Below are 19,645 nucleotides of genomic sequence, written 5' to 3' on the forward strand. Positions count from 1 at the left end.
ACTTAAGTGGCGTATAAGGTTTGGTGATTTTGTGAGTGTATATGCTGAGAATTTTATTAATCTTTAAAGGAAATGTGGTGAGAATGTTTTCATATTCCAAGAACTGCAAAGTCATGATTTGGTTAAGATACAGACATTTTCATTTTTGTAATGATAAACTAACTGTATTGTCTTTGAGAGTTCCAGCGTCCTAGTTTCCTTTTTCCTTTGGACAGATCTGAAGTTTTGTCTAATGCCATGCACAGATCAAGTTGCCCGTAACAATGCTTTGGTGTTTTGATAACTCAATCCCTTTATGTGAGATTCAAGGTGGCTTGTCCAGAGGAGTTTGTCACTCGTTGGACAATTCTGTTAAGTTCTCTCTAAAAAAAAGTCCTCTGAGATCCCACTAGGGGGAGCTGAATATTTGCTTATTACTCTCATGGTTACAAACTGGCTTTGTAAAGTGACACACAGTGTGGTCAGACTCCTTCACCGTGTAATTTATGACATCGCCCTACTAGAGACAGATGCTCCCACTGAAAAGGGCATCCGAAATCTAAAAATAAAGCCAGAGAAACTCAAACTTCTGAAGCATAGAATGAATGGTTTTGTGTTGATTGTTGTTGTTTTATTAAATGTAATTTCTAAGGGAACGCCAAAACATGAAAATGCTTTTATATGTGGCTCTTAAATGAGTAGTCAGTTAACCCCAAATATATTCACTGAAACTACTTGATTTTTTTATTTTTACTTTTGAATATTTTAGTTTTTATTTTCCTTCATCTGCCTTTTAATGGTAACTTGTGCATCATTTTTTTAAAACAGCATATCAAGTTTACAAATTATTTTATGGTTGTTTTTTTGCATTTTTTAAAAAATAAAATGTTCAGGCGGCTAAATGGCTCAGTGGATTAGAGCACCTTCCCTGGATTCAGGAGTACCTGAGTTCAAATTCTGCCTCAGACACTTTGTAATTACCTGTGTGGCCTTGGGCAAGCCGCTTAACCCCATTTGCCTTGCAAGAAAACCTAAAAAAAAAAAAAAGAAAAGAAAGAAAGAAAATGTTTGTGAGCCCATGTTAACCAATTGTGATATGTTTTCCTTGAATTCAGTGCAAACAATATTTCCAAATAACATTTTCTTGCAAAGTAGGGATCATTTATCATCTAGCCTTGTAAGCAATATGGGTTGCATAAAGATTTGTTAAATTAAATGCATTTGACCTGACTAGTGAAAACTTTTGCAGCCCTTCCATATGGATTTCCACTTCCCATAATGGTTTTTACAAGGCAGATGGGGTTAAGTGGCTTGTCCATGACCACACAGCTAGGTAATTACTAAGTGTCTGAGATCAGATATGAACCCAGGTACTTCTGACTCCAGAGCCAGTGCTGGTTGCTTTATCCACTGCACCACCTAGCCACCCCCCACTTCCCGTAATGTAAGATTCTCTTCATCCTTCCATTTCACCTTAACCCAAGAGCAAAGACACCAAAACCTTTAAATTGTGGTAAATAATATGTTGATTCCCAGCCTAGCTCTTGTATTATTTTTTTGACCATTTATTGAGTAGAGCACTAAAGTCATAGAGTCAGAAGACCTGAGTTCAAATCCCTACCCTCCTTCTTAGACATGTGTGATCCATGCACAAGTCATTTGAGCTCTCTGGCCCTTATTTCCTCATCTCTAAAATGGACCTGCTCATCTCTAATGTCCCTTCAGGTAAATTCAATAAACATTTGTTTACAGTACAATATCCTGGGCACTCAGCATGCCAAGCCAAAAATGAAAAATCACAGCGTTGGAACTGGAAAGGGCCTTCAAAGTCCTGGAGTTCGGCACTTTCATTTTTGTAGACATGGAAATTGAGACCCAGAGCAGTTAAATGAATTGCCTAGGTTCACACAGTTTAGTGAGTATCCAAAGCAGGCTTCCAAAAGTCCCCAATTTCCTATTAGCAAGTCCACTGCTTTGTCAGCTCCCCTGTGCTATTTCTCCTATACCCAAATGTAATGCAATTTTGAAAGTCATCGGGACAAAAGAGAAGAGACTAGGGAGATTTGAGGAGAGAAAAAAATCAAAGACGACTAACCAAAGGAACCTGAAAGGCAGAAGTCAGGAGAATGTATTCCAGGCCAAGGGCCTTGGCAGGTGATTTAGGGAGTCAGCTAATTGTCCTCTTTGGCTGAAACATGAAGTGAGTGAAGAAGAATTAATGTTAAATAAATCTGAGAAGTTAGATGTGAGCCAGATTGTATAAGGTTTGGAACATGTTCTAAGGCTTTTTGCAGCAACACTAGGGAATCCCTGGAAGGTGTTGAGTGGGAGAGCGATATGGTTGAGTCTGTGCCTCAGGGAGATTATTTTGACAGCTGTGTGGGGGATGGATTATAGTAGGGAGACTGGAGACAAAGAGGTCTATTGTTGTTGTTTAGTTGTTTCAGTTGTGTCCAACTCTTCATGACCCCTGTTGGGCTTTTCATGGCAAAGAGCCTGGAGTGGTTTACCTTTCCTTCTCTGACTTGTTTTGTAAATGAGGAAACTGAGGCAAACTGAGTTGCCCAGGGTCACACAGCTAGAAAGTGTCTGAAGCCAGATTAGTCTTCCAGACTCCAGGCCCAGCCTACTCTCCATAAAACATAGGCAAGTGATGATGAGAACTTGATTTAGAATAGTGGCCATGTAAGTGGAAAAAAGAGAATGAATGTCAGAGACAACATGGAGGTAGAAAAGACAGTACTTGGCAATAGTCAAAGATAATTGTAAAAGACTTGTGATGAGGGGAGGCTAGGTGGTGTAGGTGCAGTGGATAGAGCACCGGCCCTGGAGTCAGGAGTACCTGGGTTCAAATCCCGTCTCAGACACTTAATAATTACCTAGCTGTGTGGCCTTGGGCAAGCCACTTAACCCCATTTGCCTTGCAAAAAATCTAAAAAAAAAAAAAAAAGACTTGTGATGGAAAATATATTACCACTTAATAATTACTTAGCTGAAGAAGTGGTGTTAACGTGCACCCTTTTTGAAATAGAGAATAAAGGTTGAATTTCATGTATAAAAAAAAATAATAAAATAATTACCTGGCTGTGTGACTTTGGGCAAGTCACTTAACTTCAGTGCCTAACAAAATTCCGTAAATAAATAAATGACGTGAAAGTTGAGACTGCTATCAGGGAAAAAATTCCTGATCATTCCTAATCATGAGATTTCACCCAAATACCATATGGATCTATGTTTAGCATGGTGATACAGGTAGAGCCTTTATTAGATTGCTTTCTATCAAGGGAGGGGAGAGGGAGGGAGAAAAATCCAAAAAACTCAGAACTGTGCCCAAAAAATGATTGTTGAAAACTACTGCTGCATGTAGTTAGAAAAATAAATTTAAAAATATTTTAAGGGGAAAAAAAAGAAAATATGGCACTTGGCAACTGATGATAGTAGGTGATGTAGATGGAAGAGTCAAAGATGGCCAAATTCAAGCTTCCAACCTTCTCTAAATCCCTTTCAGCTCTAAAACACATGTTCTTACATTGATGCCTACCTGCCTTTAAGCTTCTGTAAGGTCAGGAACCAGGTCTCTTGTCCTTTTATTTCAGCCCAGATTTGAATCATGTCTAGGCAGATATTTTGCAAGTATTCAGTACCCTTCCCTCTCCCTTAATGTCCATTCCACTCCCAATAACTTGCCAAATCTTAGCAATCCAACCTCCACAACATCTTTTGTATCTGTCCCCTTTTCTCCTTTCAGTTGACCATGGCCACCTTACTGGCCCAAATCACTTCTCACTGAGGCTATTAGAATTGCCTCCTTATTGTTCTCCTTGCTTAAACTTATCTCTTTTCTAGACCTCCACACAACCACCAGATTAACATTCCTAAGATGTTTTGTAGGTGTTTTGCAAATTCAACATACACAAAATGGAATTTATTATCTCCCCCCCCTAAAACCCACCCCTCTACCTATCTTCCCTTTTTCGGTTGAGGACACCTCTATCTTTTCGGTCACCTAAATTTACAATTTCATAATCATCCTCCTTTTCCTTCTCCCAGACTCCAGGCCCAGCCAGTCACAAATTCAAAAGCATCAGCTTTATAAATAAAACATGGTTAGCAATAGCTATAAAAAGTAGAGTTGTAGTGGACTGCAGTGTCAATATGAGTCAGCAGTGTGTTCTAGTAGCATAACAGTCAGTGTGATCTTGGGCTGCAGGCATAAGGGGGTGATAGACCGTCTCTCTCCTTTGCCTCAGAGTGTTGTACTTGGTTTTGACCACCAAAGTTGAGGAATGATATTGATTAGGTGGTGAATGTACAAAGGCAAACCTCTGGGATGGTGAAGGGTGTTGAGACACATTAGAATTGGTTGGAAAAAATGAGAAAATGGTTAGCTTGGAGAAGAAAAGACTGTGACATATTCAAGAAGCTGAAAGACTGTCATGTGAGAAAGGGTTAAGAATTGTTCCATTTGGTTCCAGAGAACAGAACCGAGAGCAATGATTGGAAGTTGCAAAAGGGAAGACTGAGGGGCAGCTAAGTGGTGCAGTGGACAGAGCACTGGCCCTGGAGTCAGGAGGACCTGATTTAAATGTAGCCTCAGACACTTTATAATTACCTGGCTGAAGAAGTGGTATTAATATACACCTTTTTTGAAGTAGAGAATAAAGATCGAATTTCATGTATAAAAAAAGTAATAAGATAATTACCTGGCTTGTGTGACTTTGGGCAAGTCACTTAACTTCAATGCCTAACAAAATGCCATAAATAAACAAACAAACAAACAAACAAATAAATAAATAAATGGAAGCTGAGACTTGCTTTCAGGTAAAAAATTCCTAATTATGAGATTTCACCCAATAGAATAGCCTATTGTAGGAGAGGGTGGGACTCCCCCACACACACCTCTACTCTCCTGGTAATTTTACCTGCAAACTTTCAGTAGAATTTCAATGATCACTTGTCCAGTATTGATAGTGGGAATTCCTTTGAGTATGTATGAGTTGAACTACATGGCTGTGCAGGTCCCTCCCAAATTTTAACTATCTGCAATTCTTGGCCACTTCACTGCTTCAAAATTGTCATTGGCTCTTTTTTGTGTCTGAGATAAAAACATAAACTCTTTAGTCTCTCACTGAAAGGTTCCTAAAATCTGGCTCCCCACCTGCATTTATATGTTTTGATACATATCCCTTCGTACAATAAATTACCCTGTATGTGCTCTACACGTTCAGCCAAATGGACCTACTGGCTTTGATATTCTGTCTCTGGGCCTGTACATAACCTAACCTTACTTCAAATAGGCAGTCTTTTCTCACCTCCATGTCTTTAAAATCACTAGTTTTAATGTTCAACTCTCCTCCTACCTCCCAATTGATTTATTTCAGCCTCTCACTCTTTAACTTGCTCCTCATTCCCTGCCCTCCATTAGAATGTAAGTTCTAAGGCAGTATGTTGAGTTTTTTCTCCCCAGTGCCCATGTTACACACTTGAATTATCATATGATTAGTAGAGATGTTAATTTATTTCATTGTTCCTTTCTTATTCAATAAAACTAGTAATTCTTGTGCATATCATGAAAATGTTAGAAGAAAAATTGATTTTTTTTATTTATCTTTCTAGGGTGTGAATACAAAAACTCTATCTTTGTGGTCTTATATCAACAGCCAACTGGATGAGTTTTCAAATCCCTTCTATGTGAATTATGAAAATCACATTTTATATCCTGTCGCTAGTCTGAATCATTTGGAATTGTGGGTAAATTATTATGTCCGATGGAATCCACGAATGAGACCTCAGGTATTTTGCATGTTTTGTTTATTTAAAAGACAAAAACATTTCTCTTGCCTTCCAGTAAAAATAATATGGACGAGTATGTATGTATGATAAATTTACCTTATGATGATGGTGAAAATTTGTTTCTCTTCTCTCATTTTTAAGTGATCTTTTATTTCTTCCCTGGATCTTGATAAAATCTTTCCTCATAGGTACAAACTCACACTTGATCTTCTAATCTCAACATTGCTGCCATTTTCAGTAGCTGTGAGTGTCTTGTTCTTCAGTAGTTTCACAGGGTTCTTTATTACTCTGTTAGCTTTTTTGGAAATTATTGTACTTAGGTATTTAGTTTTTTCCATTATCTCATCCAAGCCTCCTCCTTCCTCTCTACAAGCTATAAGAAGTTGTATCCATCACTTACTAAGAACTATATTGGAGCCTTGGTGGTGTTGCTTTATATCATGTTGTCCATTAGAGGAGGTGAAGGGAGAAAAATATGTAAAACATTTGAGTACTTCAAATATGCCTATCTGTATACAAAGGACAGCATGAAAAGAAACAGCTACATTTGAGATGTTTTGACAGGTTTGTGCAAATAATTTGTAAATGTGACAGTACATTTTTGATTCACGGAATACATATTTGCGTTTAAGGAATCTTGGGGGCAGCTAGGTGGCACAGTGGATAGAGCACGGGCCCTGGAGTCAGGAGTACCTGAGTTCAAATTCGGCCTCAGACACTAATTACCTAGCTGTGTGGCCTTGGGTAAGCCACTTAACCCCCTTGCCTTGCAAAAACCTAAAAAAAAAAATCTTGGAAGATATTTCTTCCCTCATCCACTTAAAATTTGCCCCAGGGTAACAGATTACAAATAAATTCAATAAGGGTGAACTTGTTCTGGTTATTTGTCTCCTGACAGTTGGATGCCATGCCCATGCTAAAAGCATAACACAGGGTTTTTTTTTCTTATCTCCATTTTTATGTGGGGGGAGAACAATAAGATAATAAATTGAATTTCTAATACCATTGCCTATATAAACAAGTTAATTTACTTACATCTTTCCCTTCACATGGCCTTCAGTTTCCATGATATGGAAAATATATCAGTATCTTTTTGGAGGTTATTGTCCAATCGTTTGTCATTTCTGACTCCTCATGATTCCATTTGGAGTTTTTTTGGCAGAGATACTTGGGTGGTTTTATCATTTCTTTTTCCAGTTCATTTTACAGATGAGGAAACTGAAACACACAGGGATAAGTGACTTGCCCAGGGTCACCAGTGTGTGATTTCATCAGTGTCCTGCCTTTTTATTCTGCATTGCTCTTGTCCATATCTTCTTCTTAATCCTCTAAATTGCTCCAGATCATCCTTTAGGTGCTTTCACATTATTCGGACACCAGTGGAACATCAAGGTAGTTGATTATCCCTCACTCTCATCTCATGGTCAGCCTTTCTCCTTTTCTTGGCATTTGTCTCTTTTGATATCACTTATGGCACTTTTTTTGCCCATAATTCTTTGTTGGTAATATATTGCAATCTAATTACTCTTATTATGAACCACTGTATTACTCTTTGGGTGACTCCAATCAGTTGCAGATTGTGCTAGCCTATTAGCAGTCCTATAGCATCTCCACAGGAATACTGGCATTTAAAGGAGATTCTTGAGATTGTTGAAGTGACTTGTCCAGGGTTATACAGCTAGTAAATTTCTAAGGCTGAATTTACTGGCTCCAGGCCCCATACCCTAGCCACTGTGCCATCTAGCTACCATATTGGAATATGTGGCAAAAAAAATCAAGTATTTGCTAACACTGAAGCCATTTCTAGGTTTCTCTTGTTCTTACTGTAGCAGTTATTTTAAGTTTTATTAATAAATGGTTATGATCCAATCAGCTCATTTATCCATTTTTCATTTTGCAACGTCAGTAGTTCTTACCTTAAGTCAAAATTGTGACTTTTAATTGGACAGTATTTGTTCTCATTTTTTTCTTTTGCAAAGCAATGGGGTTAAGTGATTTGCCCAAGGTCACACAGCTGGGCAATTATTAAGTGTCTGAGGCCGGATTTGAACTCAGGTCCTCCTGACTCCAGGGCCAGTGCACTATCCACTGCGCCACCTAGCTGGCCCTTGGCTAGACCCTTTGGAGGGCAAGAGATACATTGTTTTCTGCCTTCCAGGAGCTGCCAGTCTGTGTGCTGGACATTGTACTAAGTATTGGGGATGCAAACACAAGTCAAAGAAGAAAGACAAAAAGATGTGCATGGAAATAACAAAATACCATGTGATAAAGACTGTATGCAAACTGCCAGTAAAGTGGTTTGTGCATGTAAGGGGTGATGGGTATAGTATCAGGAAGATCTGAGTTCAAATTTGACCTCAGATGCTTTGCCCTGGGCAAGTCACCTCACCCTGTTTGCCTCTGTTTCCTCATTTGTAAAATGAACTGGAGACGCAAATGGCAAACCACCCCAATATTTTGCCAAAAAACCCCAAATGAGGTCCCAGAATCAGACACAACTGAAACCACTGAATGTCACTGCTGCATTCATAGGAGGAAAAGATCACTGGGTGAAAAGATAACTTGGTTTTAGTTCTCCTTTCTTTGTCATAGCTTTTAAGTCATTATTGTTAAGTTTTTCACAAACTTTTTGACTTTCTCAATAATGGTGATATAAATCACCATTCAATTATTTCAGTTATTGAGCATGGAATTTGAAACTTAATTTAACAAAATGTATTTGAATTAGAGTAGATTCAGTTGCATTCCCTGTTAAGAAGCTATGGTGGAAAATGTTGTCTTTTTAAATCATAGTAGAAACTTGATAGAACTGTCTATGTAATCTAAATCAAGTGGTGAATTCAGGAGTTGCTCCTTTGTGGTCTGTGGTTTCTACCGGAGAAACAGATATGATATAAACCCAAGTTGATTTCAGATGAAAGGCAGCAACTTGTGCCTCCCCTTAAAAATACTTTTTTTTTGGTGACTCCTCAAATGGACAATTCTGTTGAGAATGGGCAGAAAGGAAGGCTGATACATCGAACTCTTCAAATATTCGGAGGAGGGCAGCCAGGGCAGTGAGTGGCCTTGAGATCATGTCATAGGAGGATCAGATGAAGAAACTGAAGCTATCCTGGGGAAAGAATATTCAGAAAGATCAGTACTTTTTCAAGTACTTTGAAGTCTCCATGTGAAAAAGATTCTTATACCTGTTTGTTTAGACCCCCTAGCAAACAGCTATAGGAGCTGTGGGTGGAAGTTGCAAAGATGTAAAGGTTGGCTTCCTAATGTCTCCAAGTGATCGATTTCCTTATGGAATATTCTGGATAGCTGTAGAATTCTATGAAAAATGTCGTATTATTCCTAGAACGTTCTCAGTGTCATGAAGGTCACCAGTACTAAGCCTAGATAGGTGTATATGTATATGCTCATATATACATACATATCAGACAGCACTAAAAACATACATGACAAATGGTCATCCAGTGATATTTATCCTTCATTCTGAAAGGACATCAGGGAGGTGAGACCATGACAAGCATATGAATTGGATTGGAGTGAGGGGGGCTGGGCTGAGTCACCAGCCTCACTTTCTTCTCCAGAGCCATAGGAGTCCAGTGGCCAGGTATGAATCAGGACAACTGGAGGTGGCCCCAGATGTGAGGCAGTGTCAGTGTTAAGAGACTTGCCCAAGGTCACACAGCTAGTTAGTGTCAAGTGTCTGAGACTGGATTCAAACTCCAGTCCTCCTGACTTCAAGGCCAGTGCTCTGAGGCATCTAGCTGCGTCAGTCATTGAAGAGCTTTCAGAAGTTAATCTACTACCTACTGAGAAGTTTTCCTGACCTTATTTTCTTTTTTGATGGGGTTACTAGACTGATAAATCAGAGTAATGCTGTAGATATAGTTTACCCAGATTACAGCAAAATATTTATCTAAATAAAGTGTTACATGCTGTTTTTCCAAGACAAGTTGATGATATGGGATTGATTTACATATATTCAGACTGGTTGGATGCCCAGACCCAAAAAAATAGTCATTAATTATTTGATATCAGCTTGAACATTATAATGTCCCCAGTGGAGTGCCTCAGGAATCTTTGGTTGGCCCCATGCTGTAACATTATTATTAATGACTGGAACACTCATCAAATTGTCAAGATTCAAAAAGATCTTAGAATGTAGCAGGGTCTCAGTATTTTTCTGTAGCAAGGGGAATTGCACTGGGAGAGGGGGCTGGCAAGCACCAGTGTGAGTTCATTTACCAGTGAAGAAATCACAAAGTTCTCTGACTCAGGAGGGTAAGAAAAGACAGATTTAAATTCACAGGTTACTGCAAAAAGTTATAAATTAATTTATAGAGTTCTTCAGCAAGGTAAAGAAAATAATTTTTTAAGAAGATAGTAAGTTTAAGCAAAGAAGAAACAACTACAGGACATCAAAGACAGTTTAGAATGGGGAAAGAGGGAGGGGAGAAGCAGAGAAATACAGCTACAAATAAACAGCCAGGCTGCTTGGCTAAGGTCAGCTAAGATCAGCAGTTTGGAGGTGAGCAGAACTCATAAAGGGAGGATAGTCCACCTCCTCTGCAGGGAGGAGTTAGGGCAGCACCAGGAGGGACTAAGGAGTGGCTTGATGCATCACCTAAGATTGTGTTTCTGCACGTCTGGAGGAGCTCAAAATTCTAGATTAACCTTAAATTGTTAAATTAGGGTTAAGAATTTCTGTTACCTTAACTGAAGGCTAAATTGGCTTGACTGGAAATTAGAGTCTTTATTACCACAAGGCCACCTCAAGGAGTTGATGATTATAACTATCTTAGGAAGGCCTGGTGAGAGAACTTGGAGACGCTAGTTTAGATAGGATTACATAGCAGTCTAGTAGAGAGTCGATATAGGGAAGGTTTAACAGTTTCAAAAGATGAACCATTTTAACAGAGTGTCTGTATGCTAGCTATATGCCTTGCTTATGAGGAAAAAATGGTAACAACATAGAAAAAGAAAAGGACCATAAGGTTTGCCATAAAGTTTTTTTCTTTTTTTAGAAAGATTTTATTTTGAATTTTACAATTTCCCCCTAATCTTACTTCCCACCCCCCACAGAAGGCAGTTTGTCAGTCTTTAATTGTTTCCATGGTTTACATTGTTCCAAATTGAGTGTGATGAGAGAAGAATCATATCCTTAAGGAAGAAGCATAAAGTTTAAGAGATAACAAGATCAGACAATAAGATATCAGGTTGTTTCTAAGTTAAAGGTAATAGTCCTTGGTCTTTGTTCAAACTCCACAGTTCTTTCTCTGTATACAGATAGTATTCTCCATCACAGACAGCCCCAAATTGTCCCTGATTGTTGCCCTGATGGAATGAGCAAGTCCATCAAGGTTGAGCATCACCCCCATGTTGCTGTTAGGGTGGACAGTGTTCTTCTGGTTCTGCTCATCCTACTCAGCATCAGTTCATGCAAATCCTTCCAGGCTTCCCTGAATATAACATTTGTCTCTTAATGCAGAAAAAGGAAAAAGAAAGCATTATTTCTTTCTGCCCAGAGTTCCCTGCTTCAAGAACATTGTTCTAAATTCTAATAATGTGAATTTTATTTGGTACAAAAGCAAGCTTATGTTTAAAAAGTCCCATTGGGGGGGGAGTATATGGCTAAATTCCATAGCTCTGAGGGTGTTAGTGGGTTACAAAAACAGTATGACTCAACAGTGTAATATGGCAACCAAGAATGCTAATGTGATCTTCAGGTACATGGAGAGGCAGTGTCCAGGCTGAGGGAATTGACACGGGCTCTGTCCTAGAGCATTTTATTCAGTTCTGGGTACCACGTTTTAGGAAGGATATTGATCAAGTGATGTACAGCCAGAGGAGGAGACTCTGAATGGTGACAGGGCTGGCCTCCACATTGGGTCATCAGAGGATAGATTTAAATTATAACTCGACATCTTTTGCCTGAAGAAAAGAGGACTTGGGCTGATAACAACACTGAATATTGGAAGGGCTGTCTTGTGGAAAAGGGAATTGCATTTGTTTTGCTTGGGGCCAGAGGGCAAAATGGAAAATAATGGGACAAAGCTGCCTTGAGGCAGCTTGAGTACAAATAAGAATTTCTTAGCGTTTTCCAAGTGCTAGGAATTCTGCCAAGCCCTGAGAATATAGATACAGAGAGGGAAAATCTCCAGGAGTTCACATTCTAATAAGGGAAGACAACATATGGGCTGACTGGTCAGAAGAGGATGTGGAGGTAATCCAGGAGGCTCTCATTTGAGCTAGTGGTTCTGTTGATTTGTTTACTGTACCCACAGTCAGAGGCAGAAAAATGTAGGGCAGAGAGGGGGAAATACATATGGCAGTACAGGAGACAGCAAGATAATCTGGATAGACATAGGGATGGGTTGTGAAGCCCAGAAGTCTTGACTAAAGGTGGTCCATGAGGGAGTTCTCCCCCAGTTTTGAGGTTCTGTGATTCTGTTTACTTCTCTAAATATTCATTAACCATCTCTTTAATACATTCTACAGTATTTTCCAGAAATTCTTTGCATATGTGTTGATTCTCTTCCCCTTCTGTTCTTCTGGGAGATAACTGAGTACCCACACACTTAACTTAGAAATCAGCTCTCTGGCAGGCTTTATTCCCCCCAGTCCTTGCCCATCGAAATAGCTGCTTAGAACAGAAAAGAGAAGCTGAGAGTTGAGCAGCTTTGCTTTTTTTTTTTATTTCTTCTTTCCTTTTCTTTAATTTTTATTTACGGCAGTGGGGTTAAGTGACTTCCCCAAGGCCACATAGCTAGGAAATTATTGTCTGAGTTTAGATTTGAACTCAGGTCCTCCTGACTCCAGAGTTGGTGTTCTATCCACTGCACCACGTAGCTGCCCAAAGCTTTGCCTCTTCTTGAGACAAGGTACATTATCATGGCCTGAATCACCCTGGGCAGGAGGGTACCTTCTTCTTACAGGATGGGACTGTACTTTGATATTTAGCATCCATCATCTAGTCTTACTTCTGTTGTCTATCTCAGTTTCCTATTTGTCCATGGGTTGGTTCCTTGTGCATCTGTATAGGAGTCTTTAGATGACTCCTTGTCTTCCTCATCAGAATTGTTTCTAAGAATATCATTTGTCTTAAGGGCTTCTTCCTATTTTGACTATCCTTGTAAAATTTTAGGTCATGATGACCTAGATCATTTTTCTCTAAAAATGCCTAGAAATGTGTTCTCCCAAAGTCTTATGGCAGGCTAAACCTGGCTTTTCTTTCCTTCTCTCTAGTAAATATTTTAACAAGGAGTGTTTACTCCCACTCAGTTCCCATTCTTTCCAAACCAGTTACCAGTTGGTGAGAATCTGTTGCAAACCAGTCTTCTCATTGGTTCCTTCAGCTTTTGAAGGAAAAAAAAACGTTTTAAGTTATTGAAGCTTTTTTTTGCTAAGTTCCCGTTCTGTGTCTGCTTAGAAACCACACGACCATTTAATTGTATAAAATGAAACTAACATATTGTGTGAGTAAAATTATATAGCAATTCTAAAATATGGAAGTAGATATTTACATGTTAAATTTTCTTTTTTATGTCTCCAAATTATACTATCTTGTATATGTTAACAAGAAAGCTAGAAGAAACAAGGAGAAAAGTAAGCTTTGACAGCATTTAAAAAGAAAAGAGAACTTTTTCTCTTCTCTGCTTTTAATGTTATCTCATCCTTTTCTATATGAACAAGCATTCCAAACTTTTAGGCAGCTAAAATTTCTGATTTTGTGAGATGGAGAATTCACTATGCATGTTTGTGTATGTGTATGTATATGTGTATGTGTGTGTGTATATATATAATGTATATATATAATGTGTGTGTGTGTGTGTGTGTGTGTGTGTATATATATATATATATATATATATATATATGTATGTATGTATATAAAGAGACCATTTATATGTAGAAAGAGGCCATTCTCTAATTGGAGAATTTTACCTCCCAGTCATCACTGTTGGGTTAAAAAATAGAAGCAAAAACAAACTAGGTGATACTTTTAAATAATGTTCTTATAACGTCTAATAAACATAACTGTGTTTCTGTCCACTCACCAGATGCCAATTCACCAGAATCTGAAGGAGCTTCTTGCCATCAGATCAGAGCTTCAGAAGAGAGTGGAAGATTTACAGCGGGAAGCTGCTACTCGATCTATTTCATCCTCTTCTGATCGAGGATCTTCTCCTTCCCACTCAGTCACTCCAGTACATACATCTGTTTGATGTGGCATGAAAGCCAGGAATGCTTCTTAAAATAGAATTCTCCATACATAGAATGTAAACATCAACACCCCACTTCTCCAAAATATGCAGTTGTGGAGAGGGGGTTTTATAATTGTTAGGATAGACTTTTGTCTTTTTATAATTAGGCCAAGAGTTTCTTTATTTTCTATCGTGGTGTTTTCAATAATTGATCATTTGTGTGGCTATTTTGACAGCTTTGCGGAACTCTTTTGTGAGCAACCGTGACTCAATTTTGAATGGCCAATAATATTTCAATCTTTAAAGGGATCTATCATTCTGATTATATGAGAAAGCACTAAGCCTTAGGCACCTCTTGAGAAGCCAGTGCAAATGGACTGTCTTGCTTACCATGAGGGCAGCTTCAAGGTGTTTTTCAAGAGTGAATGCATTCTATATAAGACATTTTGTACCTAAAGATCATGTGTCAGCCAGTTAAGTGATTTCTCTAGATTATTTGATAAAACTTAAAGCAACTTTTATAGGGGAAGAAAAGGCATTGTTACATTTGTGGGAAGAGGTTTCCTTGACAAAAGGAACAATCCTTGCCAAGTGACATACATGTATGAGATTTTTTTTTTTGGTGAGCCAATTCTTTTGATGCTTTTTGCATTTAAAATGGACATGTTCACATTCCTTGTGAAGGTGTCAGTTGAATTATGGTTGTATGTGAAATTTTGTTAAATCTCATGGCACTCTAAATTTTAGAGTATGGTACATTTGGATCAGGTCCTCAAAAATTGATATCAATAGCATAGAAGCACTTTAAGTCTTGCAACATGCACACCGGTCTAGTATTATTTATTTGCATGAACATCAATGGTTGTACATTGTTTCCTGCTTTTCCAAACTGCTGAGCATAAAGGACTTCATTCATTTTGTTTTTAATATCTGATTGGATTCCTTTCAGTTGAAATCATTCCTTTCTCAGTATGTATATTTTATATCAGATATTTCTAATTTTATCGGAATCCTTTTCTCAAGTTTATTTCTTATCTGCTGTATTATTCTTTTTTTTTTTTTAATCAACAGGCACAGAGTCTGGGTGTAAAAGGTTTCTTTTTGTTTTTCCTTTTTGACCACTAAGGCAACTAGTTGTTTTAAAGCTAGTCGTTTCATTTATGGGCAGTTTTCTGTGCAGTGACCTCGTGTAGCTCCACTTCTAGGCTTGAGCTTCATGGCCAATCAGGGTTCCCATGAATGTAGTGCTAATGAACTGATTGTATTTGTTAGGTCTATAGCTCTTCACTCCATTAGGTGGCGTATATTTTATACCACTGATAAGTGTAGCCTCCTCCCTGGACCAGCATATCATCCCAAGTGAAATGTAAAGCGATGTACATCACCAGTTTAGAACAAAAAGATAAGCCATCCTTTACCTAAAGGAGAACATTGACTGTCCTCAGGAGACTTTAATTGGCCTGAAGTTACTGTACATGAACAGCAATGCTACAGCGACCTCATGTTGAAGAATTTGCTTTTACATGTTTACACTTAATTGAAGAAGAGATGTGTTTCAATAAGTTTCAAGCTTAGCTTTTAAATACAAAATGTGTCCCAAAAGTTTTATGGTGTTGTATGTATTTTAGATTTTGTTCCATGAAGTTATTTTCCAGTGTGGTGCCAGAAACATTTATAGAAGATCTAAAGAAAAAAGTATTCAAGGTAATGGTTTGATAGGTTTGATTATGGTCTGAGTATTTACTGTCTATAATAAGGTTAGAGCTTGATTTCCAGCCAGCGAACATGAGTGTCCTCCCTCCCATGTATAAGGGATGAGTGGCTGAGAAATTGGCTTCCATTTTATTTTTAGGTGTTGGACAAGAAAAAAATTGTTAAAATCTAGTTTTAAAAGTGATACCATGCTGTATTTACTTCGTTTGATGGTCTGTTTTTCTAGACTTAAAATTGAATGGAAACTTTTTTTTTCCCTTGTTTCCCTTTTTTTTCCCTTTCTGGAATTTGATGCAATCATATAGCTACAGCAGTCTGTTAATGTAGAGGGTTAAATGGTTCTTTTGATAAATTCAGATTTATCTAATCAGGCACATTAGTTACTATTGATTAGATCTGCTGACACTGCCCCCTTCCTGGCTCTCGACCAGCTGGCCTCTTCACCATAGTGGACCAGGGCAGGAATTCTGGACACATCCCAGCTCCAAGGTAACTGTCTAGTCTGAAGGAAATCTCTTCCAGTGATCTGAATGAAATGAGCACAAAAGAGCTTTGGGGGAATTTGCCCTTCTCGACTTAAAAGCACTTGAATTTTCAGTTTGTTATATAGAAGGGATTACTTTTCCATTTTATTTTAGTTTTATGATAGCTTAAAAAGTTGTAAAATTAAAATTTTTATTGGTACCATATTGTATGTGTCTCAGCAAGTTTCATTCTAGTATTAAAATTGATACATGTTTCCTCGGGCATTTTTCTTTTTTAAACATATTTTGTTTTGTATTTCTTTAGCGAATCAGTAAGTACTTGAACTATGTTGCTCAAAGGGGAGAAAGTGAGAAGCGCCTTGGCTCCTTTTCACTTCCTGGTTCTATGAACTGTAGCTAAGCCAGGGTGTGCCAGCACTGCATTGCACTCGCTACTCGTCCCCTGGGAAAGTAAGCACACAGAGGAAAGAGTTCCCCACAGTCTTGGGACTGCCATTGCCATCTCTGTCCAAGTGCAATGATGGTTTCGATGATCATCACAAGCAGCAACACAGTCCCTTAAAAATGTCTGTAACGTGCTTTACCATACCTTATTTGATCTTCCCAACAACCCTGGGAAACGCTGTTATTAACCATCTCCATTTTGTGTATCTGTGGCCCAAGGCAACTGCTAGGAAAGTAGTTGTTGTTTGGAAAAGAACACAAATGACCACACTGAAACAGCAATTCATTTTTGTGAGTGGATGGTTCAGTGTGATGGAGGAAAAGAACTTGTCAAAAGTAATTAAGTTTTTTCTCTTGGATCATTCATTGAACCTTCTCCTGTAACGGAGAAAGGCCGCCAAGCAAAGCTAGATACCCAACTGGCAGCGGATATACTTGCAGTTCTCCACCTGGTGATCAAGGCAGGGGACTAAGCTTGTTGTTTAAGGTTTTGTGTTTGTCAAGTTTCAAGAAAATGCCTTGGGCGGCTAGGTGGCACAGTGGATAAAGCACCCGCCTTGGAGTCAGGAGTTCCTGGGTTCAAATCCGGTCTCAGACACTTAATAATGACCTAGCTGTGTGGCCTTGGGCAAGCCACTTAACCCCATTTGCCTTGCAAAAAAAAAAAAAAACCTAAAAAAAGGAAAAAAAGAAAACGCTTTTATTTTCTTTTGATTTACATGATTGGAATCACAGTATCTATTGTTTTCCTGGATGTATTTCTTCACCCTGTGAAGGACCCTTCCCAGGGCTTCCTGAACTCATTTTTAAGTTGAGCTGTTGATTTACTGCATCATACTTCATCTCACACTTCCCTGAATGGTTGGACCCGTTGAAAAGTTTCAGTAGCAGAGCAGCTATAGGCTTCTTTTTGTCTTCTCTAGCAGATTTCTGTAATCTTCAGTCTCTCAGGATCTCCTTAATAGGTATAATACAGGTAAAATCTTATTTAAAATCTTGGTTTATTTAAAATTTCTTTAATTCATTTAATGACTTGGACCGTTTGTTCACAGGTCCCTTTAGTAACAGTCTGATATCCTGGATAAAATGCTATTGGCTGCAGAATAGAGACCTGGGTTCAAGTTTGTCTTCCTCCAGGGCCTCAAGCAGCTCCATTAAGACTTAGCTCCAGAATCATGGTAGTTTTTGCATTTGAGTTTTCATGATGAGTGTGTGCTCACACCCAACAAACCATGTTTTCTGTCACCTAGTTTTCATTACATAACTGTTAATTCCTTATTTCTGTGGAATATCAGCAATCGTAAAAGATTCCCCCATCTTGAGTTTATTATTCCTTCTCTTGCTCACATTTTTAAATTTCATGTGTCTGTCTGAAATTATCCCTTTTAATAGATTACCTGTACCCCTTGGCCTAGTTGTGAAGGCTTTTCATTTCTCCTAGGATGTCAGGTATTTCTTGGTTGTTCCTATAGTTCCGTCTCTCTTTCCATCACACCAAGTTGACTCTCAGTTTCTCTCAAACATCTCTTCTCACACACCCCCCCCAATGATTCCACTAAGGAAATGAGTTTGAGACTATGGAATATTCGTTCCTTTCTTCCCTTTTCCTGGATCTTTTAGTCACTAGACCTTTCCCTACACTAGAACATCTTGGGTTAATTTCATTGTTGACAAGCGCTGGCCTGTTGGTGGGGATTTTTTGAGGAATATCTCATGCATTTTTGTTAAGTCTCTCTAAATAAACTGATGGTTTGACTTTAAAGCTTTGTAGAACATTTTCTACTCTCAACTTTATTTCTCAAATGAGAGTAGTATTGGGCTATCTGAATTGCATTTCCTTGTCTGATAAAGACCTTCTCTTTGCTATCTCAATCAACATTGAAATTCTAAAGCTTAAACACTATGTCCTTAAATAAATTTAACTTCAAGAGTTAACATTAGTATTTACTCCCCCCCCCATCTGTCAGGATCACAGGTTACCCTCTTCCCCTCCCCGCCCCAGATGAGGGGACTTGCCCAAACTCATACCCAATGTGACGGTGACATTGGAACTCAGCTCCTGTGACTCAAGTTCAGGACTTTTCCTGGAAGGCATTAGGTTACTTATGCACATTCTTCTGAAGCTTGGCTCCTTGGACATAAAGGGGTTCTTCCATTGGTCTTTCATTCTGCTGCCTCATTTCCTGCTCAAGGTTTTTTGCTTTAAAATTCAGTTTCTTTAGTTTCCAAATATTCTCTTGTTTTTCAGCACCTCTACTGCTATGGAAATACTCTCTCCCTGTATATTATTTTTTTCAAATCACTCATTGTGGGGTTTCTTGTTTGTTCTCCCCCACACAGTGGTTTCCCTCATTGAGTTGCAAGAGAAGGCAGTCTACCCGAAGTTCAAAATGAAAGTCAGTGTGGCTTCTCCCCTATCTTTCATCTTCCTGGTCCTTTCTTGAAATCAGATAGAATTTTCTTGCTGTATGGGTTTTTTCCCCTTTAGTGGTTACATTCTGTTATATCTCATTTTGTTCTCCCTTCTGTATAATTCTTTGATTGCAAGATTGTTTTCATCTGATGCGTAGCTTCCAGTGTTACCTAGAGCTCAAGGATCATTTCAATACCACTGTCTAGCCCCAAATTTCTCTTGAACTTCAGTTAAACTATCAACTGCTTGCTGGCTTACTTTATTTACCCCCTTTTTCAAATTTACCAGCCTTCAACCCAGGTCCATAATCTTTAAGTCCTCTCTTAGCATTTTTGTCAATTCTCTTGCCATCTCTCATCTGACTTACTTTTATAATAGTGGTTTCTACACTGAACTGTGGCTGTCATCAAGTTGGGACTCTTTGCTACTGCTGTCTGTGTTTTGGATTCAAACCTTCTCTAGTCAGAAAAACCCTGAAGAATTAAAGTTGTATTTTTGAACACCCTTTCTTAATGAAGTCTTGGTACCATTAACGTCGTATCATTTCAACCCCTAAATAGGAATCGACCCTAACTCAACTTGCCCTACAACCTGCAAAGGCTGGTATGGCTGTCTTTACC

The 19,645-nt window shown here is 38.5% G+C and overlaps 1 protein-coding gene across 3 annotated transcripts in view; it reads left to right on the plus strand.

The window, feature by feature from the left end:
• MTMR1 (myotubularin related protein 1) overlaps positions 1–16,866 on the plus strand; it is a 71,547-nt gene extending 54,681 nt beyond the window's left edge. For all 3 annotated transcript variants that reach the window (XM_074200614.1, XM_074200616.1, XM_074200617.1), the window contains 2 exons: positions 5,596–5,772; positions 13,827–16,866. In XM_074200614.1, the coding sequence (XP_074056715.1) occupies positions 5,596–5,772; positions 13,827–13,991 (342 nt within the window). In that variant the 3' untranslated portion in view covers positions 13,992–16,866. The remainder of the gene's footprint in view (positions 1–5,595; positions 5,773–13,826) is intronic.
• Positions 16,867–19,645: the final 2,779 nt, after the last annotated feature.

This window comes from Macrotis lagotis, chromosome X (genome assembly GCF_037893015.1).
Source record: "Macrotis lagotis isolate mMagLag1 chromosome X, bilby.v1.9.chrom.fasta, whole genome shotgun sequence".
Classification (NCBI taxonomy): Eukaryota; Metazoa; Chordata; class Mammalia; order Peramelemorphia; family Peramelidae; genus Macrotis; species Macrotis lagotis.